This window comes from Varanus komodoensis, unplaced genomic scaffold, assembly GCF_004798865.1.
Source record: "Varanus komodoensis strain SLA01 unplaced genomic scaffold, ASM479886v1 scaffold2, whole genome shotgun sequence".
NCBI classification, from domain to species: domain Eukaryota; kingdom Metazoa; phylum Chordata; class Lepidosauria; order Squamata; family Varanidae; genus Varanus; species Varanus komodoensis.
In genome coordinates this window covers 49,961,626-49,971,396 of record NW_025335568.1, presented here as the reverse complement: position 1 = coordinate 49,971,396, position 9,771 = coordinate 49,961,626, and the positions used below count along the sequence as shown (strand labels likewise).

At 56.8% G+C, this 9,771-nt stretch overlaps 1 protein-coding gene across 1 annotated transcript; it reads right to left on the bottom strand.

The window, feature by feature from the left end:
* Positions 1–232: 232 nt before the first annotated feature.
* DLX5 (distal-less homeobox 5) lies at positions 233–4,862 on the bottom strand. Its single transcript, XM_044429219.1, has 3 exons — positions 4,499–4,862; positions 2,324–2,508; positions 233–556 (listed from the first exon to the last, which is right to left on the bottom strand). Exons 1-3 carry the CDS (start codon positions 4,860–4,862, stop codon positions 233–235), a joined length of 873 nt encoding a protein of 290 aa, XP_044285154.1.
* Positions 4,863–9,771: the final 4,909 nt, after the last annotated feature.

Genomic DNA, 9,771 nt, shown 5'->3' with positions numbered 1-9,771 from the left:
GGAAAAAAAGAAAAGAAAAAGGGATTTCCTTTGAAATGCAATAAGTTACATGCACAAGGCTTTACATATTTCATCCTGTATAGTTTCCTTTCCCTTAAAAATAAAAAATTTAAAAGCAACCAAAAAGTCCCCCATATGCATTTTTCTCCTTTAGGGGCAAAAATGCCAAAGTCCAAAAAAAGGGGCAGGGGCAGACGGAACGCTCTGTTCTGCTTTAAACATCAACCCTAATCTAGTAGATTGTCCCAGAAGCCAGAGCTAAGGGGTGCTGTAGCGAACCGGGCTGCAAGTGGCCCCCGAGGGCGCTCCCGCCGGAGTACCAGGAAGAGGAGTTCTCCAGGTAAGGGGAGGCAGACGACGGGTTGGAAGTTGCCCCGTGAGCATGAGGATGGTGGCTGAGTGACCTGGAGGGGCCCTGCGGTTCCCACACCGCGGGAGACTGCGGAGAATTGCACGCCATCGGGTCGCTCGCACTGGGGCTGTGTTCCGGGGGCATCTCGCCGTTTTTCATGATCTTCTTGATCTTGGATCTTTTGTTCTGAAACCAGATTTTCACCTAAGTGGAGGAGAAGGAGGAGAAAGATGGTGATCCAACTGGACGATAAGAAGAACTTCATAAACCGGCTGTACACAAGCAAAAGATTAAAGTTAAAAAAAATGCATTGCCTCTTGAAGCACCTTGATTTGGAAGCGAATAAATTGGCCTGCTATATAACATGCGTGTAAAATTAAATCCCATTGCATTCAACCAGGCTGACTATCAGGAATTTCTGAAGTAAGCGGGTTTAGGATATCAACTGGGCAACAGCCAGGTGCGCGCCTAGTGGAGGAAACCCTTCGTAAAGCATTGGCAGTGAGTTAACGTCTGGAGGCGACACATTGGTCGAACCTCATGATTCAACCACGAGTCATGTGCAAGCAAAGCCACCTGTGGTTGAAAAGGTTTACTCCCAAGTAAAGGATTCCAGTGGAAATAATCAAGAGGGGTTTTTTCCCCCCTGAATAAGGCTTCACCTTAAATGCATGAGTACGACTCATGCTGGGGCAGAAAAATGGCCCAAAACTGCCCGCGTTGCTGTCTGGGGAATGAATGCAGAGAGCTGCGGGAAGCCTTCCGGCTCCAACGTGCATAGCTTTGCGCCTTTAACCTCGGAGCAAGCTCCAGCGAACACAATCCGAGCCATCCAGAGCGGACCTGTATCGGATTGCGGGGTCAATGTGTTTCTGGGGACATGGAAAATAAGCTCCAAGGATTAACAGGAGCAGCTTTTAAAGGAGCACCGAACCCGCAAACACGGGAGTCCCAGGAATCCCTCCCATCCACAGTTGCCATTTTGCTATATGGGCCGCCAGATGTCAGAGGGGGCAGAGTCGGGCCCCGATCCGGCTCCCACACAGCCGCCCCCAGTTCTGTCGCTGTCAGCACGTGAGGCTCGACTGATCCACCCCGAGGCGGTTTCCGAGGAGGGAGAGAGCCCAGGTGGAACAAAGGCACCACCCGGGGGCCCGGCGCAGTTCGCCACCCGCGCCCCTCTCCGCGGGAAGGAGCGCCCCGCGGCTGCGCGCGCGGCTCTGGGCTTCGGCTTCGTGCTCCCTGTCTCAGGCACCAAGTGCAGCCCCGAGGCCACGGCCCGGCGCAAGCCCCCGGCCGGCACCCCCCCCCCCCGGGCCCCCCCCGGGCCCCCCCCCCCAAAAAACCCCCCGGCCCCCCCCCCCCCCCCCCGGAGCCCAGCCGGAGCCCGCCAGCTCAAAATACCGAAGATCCGCCACGCGCAGCCGCTCGCCCTCCCCCGCCTTTTGTGCCACGAGCCCCGAAGGGCCTTCCGAAGGCGGGCCGAGCGCGGCGCCCGGCCCCCGGGAGACGCGCGCAGCGAGGGCGCCGCGCGGGGCCCGGCGCTTTTCCATCCGCGGCGAGGCCGACTGGGAGCACCCCGCCCAGCGCGGCCCCTCCGCCGTCTCCCTCCCAGGGAGATCTGTTTGGTTTCAGCGGAGATTCCTTTGAAATCGTAAGCCAGTTTTCCCCGGGAAGTTAAATTCCTGTGCAAGCCGGCCGAGGGGAGCGCTAAATTGGGCGTGGGGCCCAAAATATAACCCCCTCCGTCGTGGGCTCTTTTGATTTCAGGAAACACAAAAGAGGAAATAAAGAGTGTGATTTCTAAAAGAATCAGAGAAATCAGCCAGCCGCTTTAGGAGCAGAATTAGGCCCCTGGGTTCGGGTGGACAGAGAAGGATCCGCGGACATTTCTAATCCCGCGCTTAGAGGACGCCCAGGCTGCCCTGCACTTTGCCCAGGCAGCTGACGGCTCCCAGGCCGCGGCCTTACCTGTGTCTGTGTCAGGCCTAAAGACGCGGCCAGCTCGGCTCTCTCGGGTAGGGCTAAATACTGGGTTTTCTGGAACCTCCTCTGTAAGGCCGCCAACTGAAAACTGGAGTAAATAGTCCTTGGTTTGCGAACTTTCTTTGGTTTGCCGTTCACCATCCTCACCTCCGGCTCAGCCACTTCTTTTTCTGAATAATTTGGAGGGGAGGGGAAGGAAAGGAGAAAATAAGCTTGGAACGGGAGGTAGATCCCAACCCCAAATACAGTCAACCCCAGACAAGGTGGATAGGCCAGGATCTAACCCGCTGACCCCGACGGAGCAGCAAGCTAGTTTACAAACAAACGCGCGATGTTTGGTCTGCAGAGACCCTGGAAAATGAGAAGGGGGAGGAGGCGGCGAGAACTGACACGGCAGCAAGAGTTTTCCTGTCAATTTCTTCCCGAAGGCGGGAAGCTGTTGGCGGTTGAGAATTTAAGCATCATCCAGTTCGCCACCGAAATATGATTGTGCATTTGGTTCCAAAGGGTTATTGATTCGGGGGATCGTTTTAGTGCAAGAGAGACACGGCTGTGGGGACGGAGCTAAGCTTTTTCCTGCAGCCTTTGAATAATTAAAAGCAACCACCGAGTTCCCCGTGTTCCCGCCTTCCGTCCACGTCTGTGGAACTCTCCTCCATTCAGAAAGACACTCTCTTTCTACCCGTCACCTTCCTCTTCCTCTCTCTCTCCCCCGCTTTCCCTCCCCTTTCTTTTCCTTTTTATTGGGGTTTCATGAATTCAGCGCAGCCAGGTGAAACGCACTTCTGGAGGCTAGGGAGTTCAGATCGGCCGCTCCACATCGCCACAAGAAAACGGTTCCCCTCCATTTAAGCCGAACGTACCCAAATCCAGCGCAGACAGTGAGCCGATTATACAGAATAATCTCGCCGCCGATCGGGTAGGGGGGAGGGGGAGCGGGAGGGGAAGGGGAAGGGGAGGGGGAGGGGAGGAGCAGGCGGCGGGGGGGGGGCGAAAGGGAAAGGGCGGCGTAGCTGTTTCTAGTTGCTTTTACCAATACTTAAGGTGCGTTTCCCTAGCTTTCGCGGAGTGACAAACAACCCATTTCAAGAAATAAACAGTGTGAAGGAGCCGTGTTGTGAAGGGAGGCGAGAGAAAGCAAAAATATCCGTGTCTTTGTGTATAGCACACACGGGCTATCGCACAGCTCAGTCTGCAAAATCGGAGCGTAAAAAACAAAAGCGGGTCAAGCCGCCCCGAGAGGCAGCCTTCGACCAATGCTCCGGATCGGCTTGGATTGGCGACAAGAGGGTGTCACAAAAGCGAGGTGAACGTCGGAAGGGAGGGCTGAGCGGCCTCTGCACAGCCCCGGCTTTTCCCGAGAGAAGCCGCGAGGAAGCGCTTGTATGGGTTGAGTCCCTCGCCGAGCGCAGGAGCTCATTTTAACACAGTTCTCCAGGCGAGGGGTGTGCGTTGCGGGGCGGGGGGTGAAGGAGAAAGAGAAGGCATGAAATCCAACCCGGTTCTCCTCCCCCGCCGCCCCCCCCGCCGCCGCTCGGCCTGTCCTTCGGTGGTGAATTAGCAAGCAGCCAGACATTTTCCAGGGCTTTGCTTTGCAATTATGGCTTCGGATGCGCGCGCGCGTAGCTTTGGCTAGTACCTCTCCTCTCGCCCTGGTATTTACTGTGGATTGTTGTTGCTGCAGCACCAGCAACAGAGACACCCCTTTCCACATTTCTGATGTGTTGTTGCCTTCCAGTCCGGAGCTGGGGACAACAAAGAATCCGGATCAAATTCTTCCCCCGTTCTCCTTCTTTCCCTCTTTGAATTCGCCGGGGAACGAGGCTCCGCGGCGCCAGAAGCGGGACGTCCTTCGCCTCCCACAGCTCCGGGCTGAATTCAGAAGTGCGCGGAGGGGGGGGGGATAAGCGCGCACTCGAGAGGGGACCGGGCTAAGGTCTGGTGGAGGGTTGGAAGTCCGTCCCCGCTCCAAGGATCCCTGGCGATCCGCGACGTCCCTAGGTGAGCCCCACGACGCGCTTGCGGGCAGGGCGGCGCGCCGCGCGGGGCGCCACGAAGGCTGCCCGCGTGCCCCATCCCTGCGGGGGCCCGCCGCCTCCGCCTCGCCCTCGCCCTCGCCCTCGCCCTCGCCCTGCCCTGCCCTGCCCTGCCGCCCCTCACCTGGCTGGCTGGCGGCGCTCGGCGCTCGGCTGTAAGCCCCGCTGTACTGGTGGTAAGGGCTGGCGTAGCCGTAGTCGGCGTAGGCTTTGGCGGGGTAGCTGGCGGCCGTCCCGTTCATGCCCTGGTACTGGTACTGGTACGGGTGCAGCGCCTTGCCGTAGGACGCCGACGAGGGCGAGCAGTAGCCGTGCGGCGCCCCTCCGGGAGAGCTGTAGTAGTCGGGGTCCGTGGCCGAGGACTCGGGCAGGGTGGGCGACTCCTGGGGCGGGTGGTGCATGGCGGCCGCGGCTGCCGTCGCCTGAAAAGGTGCCTGGAAATCGCCGGATCGGATGGCTGGCACTCTTCTGTCAAACACCCCTGTCATACTTGGAAGGCGGGCGGCGGGCGGGCGGGCGGCTCGGTCTTCTAGGCAGCCATGGCCGGGGGGAGGGAGCGAGGGAGGAGGAGGAGGAGGAAGAGGAGGCGGCGGCGGCGGCGGCGGCGGCTGGGAGCTCGCTGGGGCTGGTTATGGCTCTGGCAGACTGCTAGCAGGGAGCGTAGAGGCTTGGTTAAATCCTTAATTGCGCTCTTACGCACAGCGGGGTGGATCGGGTTCCATTGGCCGAGCAATCAGGAGCAGCGACACCCTAACTCGTCCAACTAGTTTAGCACAACAAAGCTCTCCGAGTTCCTCTCCCTCTCTCTCTCTTTTAAAGTTTCATTCACGCTTCCTAAAAAAGAGGAGAAGGAAAGAGAGAAAGAAAAGGAGAGGGAAACGACAGGCACCATTATCTCGGGGTTCTCTTTCCTCGGGCCAGAGGGGGCGGGCAGGGGGTAAGAGACGTCCTTTTGCGGGGGGGGGGGGGGCGGGCGGGCAAGGTTTCTGTGCAGTGCACAGACGGCGATGATCATAAATACATGGCACTCGAGAGGCGCGGGGGGCTTTCTCCACCAAAGTGTGAACGCTCCCCCCACTCCCGTGCTTCTAGATCAGCACTCGCTTCCCGTTGGACGCCAGGCGCTCCTCGGTTCTCCGAGAACCGGAGTCCATCGCTTAGGGGGTTCCTGGGTGATTGTTAAAAGTGGATTCCTCAATGGGTTAAAAGAAAAAAGGCAAATGGCATTCTTCCAGGAATGCAGATGGGACGTTTGGATGTAGAACGGAGACGGCCCTGAATTCCACCTCTCCACCCCCACCCGGCCACGGCTAGCCTTAGACAGGACTCTCACCCTCAGTTTTCCCATATGCAAAATGGGGATAATCGCGGGATGAAATAGATTGAGGATTCCTTACACGATTATTCGGGATTCGGCTTCACTGGAGTCTTTCACACACTCCAGATTTCGATCAGAATCCAGAATTATCTCTCTAAAAGCAGAAGAACTGTTTCGACATAAACATCAAGATCCCAGTACTGAAATTAGCCTCGTCGTGCGCATCCAATGCTCATTGGCGTGACTACGCTTCAGTGGGACTTTTTCGGGGTGTCTTTTTTCGGTCTCTCCCCCCCTCCCCATGCATCAACCCCAGAACGCTGACTAACAGCGCGTGTGTTTCGCAGACCCACCGAGCGCAGCGTGGGTGCTGTGTTATTTCTCGAGTACGGAAAGAAGTGGCGAGGTGGAGAGAAGACATCCAGTGACTCCCATATATAAAGCGGCCCCCCTCGTTCTGCCATGTAATTGCCAATTTGGATACACCGATCCCAGCTTGCGACATCTTCCAAAGCGCCCCCCACCCAAAAGAAGTGGGCCAGGCAACTCGTCGGTGTATTTCCATAATCATCGTTCATTCGTGATGCCCTGCAGAACTGCTGATCAGTGCAAGAGCAGATCGTGCCTGCAAGGACAGGCGTGCGTGCTTGTGCGCGGTGGCAGTGGGAACACGAAGAACAGGCGTTTTGTCGCTTTCTTCCTCCAAATTCTTGGTTCCCATGGCTGCCATTCACCTGCCCTCATGGTCTTGCATTTTCTCGCCGAATCTTCTGCTGTACACCTCCTCCTCCTGCCTAACTAAGCCTCCACCAGCCTGGCGCCGCCCAGGTGCGTCGGACGACAACTCCCATCATCCCCAACCAAGACCGCTTCTGATCATCTCGGTCTTCCTGCTTGCAAACAGTCTCCCCGAGGAAGCCCATGCCTCTGTCAGGATCGGGATGCCAGGCTCAGGTTGCGATCGTGCCTTGAGCACTCACTCGGGTGGCGGGGTGGCGGGACGGGCTTGCCAATAACCTCCCCCCACCCACCCGCGGTCCTTTCAGCAACCTCTGCCCTAAAGAAGAGGGTGTCTAACGAGGCCGAGTGGCTGAAAATATTATGGTTCTAAGAATAAACAAACAAATAAGCAACGCTACACGAACTGACGGCGCTTCTTTTGTCCAGCTCCAATGCTTCCCTTAGCCCCACCATCCACGGCTTCTAGGGTGGGCCGAGGGAATAAGCTAGTAATGGCGGAGTTCCTATGCCTCGGGCAAACCATTCCAAGGCTGTTTTTCAGTGGCCTGCAGCGCAGATTTTTCTCCCGTCTGTTTACTCTCCAGATTTAGACTGTTTGCTCTCCGAAGATCTCGGAAGCAGCTGGGTTAAACTCGCTCTCGGCGCCTCGGCCGTGCGAACTGGAAAGCGGGGTGGTTTATTCCGGGAATGTCCACCCCAGCGCGTTGGGCCCATCTGTCACCTTTGATGGCTAGGAATCACTTCCCTAAACCCACGGCCTGCACACGCACACGCAGGCGAGCAGACAAGAGCGCGGCTCCGCGCAAATCCCCGCGCAACCGCGACCTGCAGACGGTGCAGCGGGGCCCGCGCACGAAGGGCTGGAGCCCGGGAAGTGGTCCTGACTCAGGCGCCCACTGTACCCCCTCGCCGTGGGGAAGGGGAGCTTTTCACCGGGGCGGGGGCAAAAGATCGCTCGAGGAAGGCGCTGACGCCAGGTCTTTTAGCAGGCCTGTTGCAGAAGAGAGCAGCGAGCGGACCGACGGGGCATCCCGTGGCCTGCCCAGAACTGAGGCGGCCTCTGGCATCTCTGGACCGGGCGTGCTGAACTCAGGCTCTCGGCTTCTTGCCCCCATCCCCATCCCCGCCGTGCCCGCTCGGCATTCGGGGGCTCGGCACGTCCCTCCCACTGCGGCCGCGACGAGTCCCGGTCACGTCGGGCGGGCCGCGCTGCACGGAGTTAGAGAGCGGCCCGTTCTCCGCGCGAGAAGAGGAGTGACTCTGGATCGCAGTGGTGGCAAGGAGGACTTCGACGGGAGCAGCTCCGGGGGCAGTGCCTGTGACGCCGTTAAGGGGAATTCAGGGCTGAAAGGTGTATCGGTCGGGATCTGTGCGAGACAAAGTCCGACCTGATGTGTATTGAAAATTAAGGGCCAAAAGCGCGGCCTTCTTTCGGAATAATAGTAATCATGATGATAGCAGCAGCAGCAAATATTTATGATGGCGCTGCTTGATTTGACACGTGTAACGCACCCTGTTCCTTCCCCACCCAGCCCCAACCCGATTTCTGGACTCTCTCGTTTGCTTTGCTCCGTGGTTTATATTTGGCACATCCGGAGCGGAGAGTCCAGGGAGCTCTCAGTAAGGAAGCTGGAGCCGGTTTGCTCTTGCACAATCTGCTCATTGTTTAGGGCTCGGGGATCCGAGGCGCGGGGGGGGGGCAGTGGGGGGCCGCTGGCTGAAGTGGTCACGGCAGGAGCCTGCGGCGGCGGCACACTGGCCTGGAAAGGCATTCAAAGAAACCCCAAGTGGTGTTCTGCTGAGTTGGTACTTTGCCTTGCTGGAGCAGCGGCCCCTTTGCTGCAAACAGGGATCCTGCCTAGGCCAGAAAGGAACCTCGGTGCCATCCCAGCGGCGTGACACGTAGGAAGAATGGGGGGCATTCTTTTTCTCTTTCTTTCTCAAATCCCACTGATTTTCAGCATCGGCCTCGCGGCTCCAGGGGGAGGCTTCACCAAGTCTTTACTAAGAGCGCCATCTTGTGGCCCAGAGGCCCCATTGCTTCGGGCTGGCGTCGAAGAAGGGCAGAAGTCCAGGGCTAAAGGAAGCCCCAGTAAGGGAGCTGATTCTGCGCCTGCGGGTGGCTTGATTAGGCACCCCTTGCAGAGACAGAGACAAAAACACACGGAAGGTCCGGAAGGGCCTTTCTTGTGACGCCTCTCTCAGTAAGGTTTTTATTTGAAATTAAGAAGCAAAACTGCAGTCTACTTCTGAAATAATACCAGGGCGGTGAGAGCATTAGAGTAGGACCCAGAGATCAGGCCTCTATCCAGGGCCAGCCCTACCATTAGGTAGGGTGTGGCAACTCCCTCAGGCAGCAGATGCTGGGAGGCATCAGCACGGGGCTTGAAGAGAAAGCTGTGTGCATTGCAGGCCCCTGAATTTAGCCTGCTCCCTTCAGCTTCAGTGGAAGACAGTCCTTTGTCATTACTGTTGGTTAGATTCCTTTGCCTGTCCAGAAGGATTTTGCCTATGGAATGGGATGGGGACCCTATCTTGACCTTTGACGCAGGCACCACTCGGTCTTGGGCTGGCCCTGGTTCTAGTCACCACTTGGCCCTGAAACTCATTTGGTGACTTTGGTGCAGTCACCAACCCACACTCTAACCTACCTCACAGGGCTCTTGTGAAGATAAAATGGAGAGAAGGAGGAGAATTATGTGAGCTTCTATGTGGGGGTGGGGAGCTCTAAATATAATTAGTGAGTAAACATCATCCTGAATCACAAGTTGGAATTAAGATTGCCCGGAGAAATATCAACAACCTCAGATATGCAGATGATACCACTCTCATGGCAGAAAGTGAAGAGGAACTAAAGAGTCTCTTGATGCGGGTGAAAGAGGAGAGTGCAAAAGTTGGCTTGAAACTCAACATCAAGAAAACTAAGATCATGGCATCTGGTCCTCTCACTTCCGGGCAAATAGATGGGGAAGAAATGGAGGTAGTGACAGATCTTATTTTCTTGGGCTCCAAGATCACTGCAGACGGTGACTGCAGCCAAGAAATTAAAAGACGCTTGCTCCTTGGGAGGAAAGCTATGGCAAATCTAGACAGCATACTAAAAAGCAGAGACATCACCCTGCTGACAAAAGTGCGTATAGTCAAGGCTATGGTTTTCCCAGTTGCAATGTATGGCTGTGAGAGCTGGATCATAAGGAAGGCTGAGCGCTGAAGAATTGAGGCCTTTGAATTGTGGTGCTGGAGGAGACTCCTGCGAGTCCCTTGGACCACAAGGCAATCAAACTGGTCAGTCCTAGAGGAGATCAACCCTGACTGCTCTTTAGAAGGCCAGATCCTAA

Bases quoted from the DNA above. Each gene is read 5' to 3' on its own strand.
- DLX5 (XM_044429219.1), bottom strand. From the start codon at position 4,862: ATGACAGGGGTGTTTGACAGAAGAGTGCCAGCCATCCGATCCGGCGAT. The intron at 2,509-4,498 runs GTGAGGGGCGGC...CAAATTATTCAG, and splicing joins GAGCGCCGCCAGCCAGCCAG to AAAAAGAAGTGGCTGAGCCG. The intron at 557-2,323 runs GTAAGGCCGCGG...TCCTCCACTTAG, and splicing joins TAGGCCTGACACAGACACAG to GTGAAAATCTGGTTTCAGAA.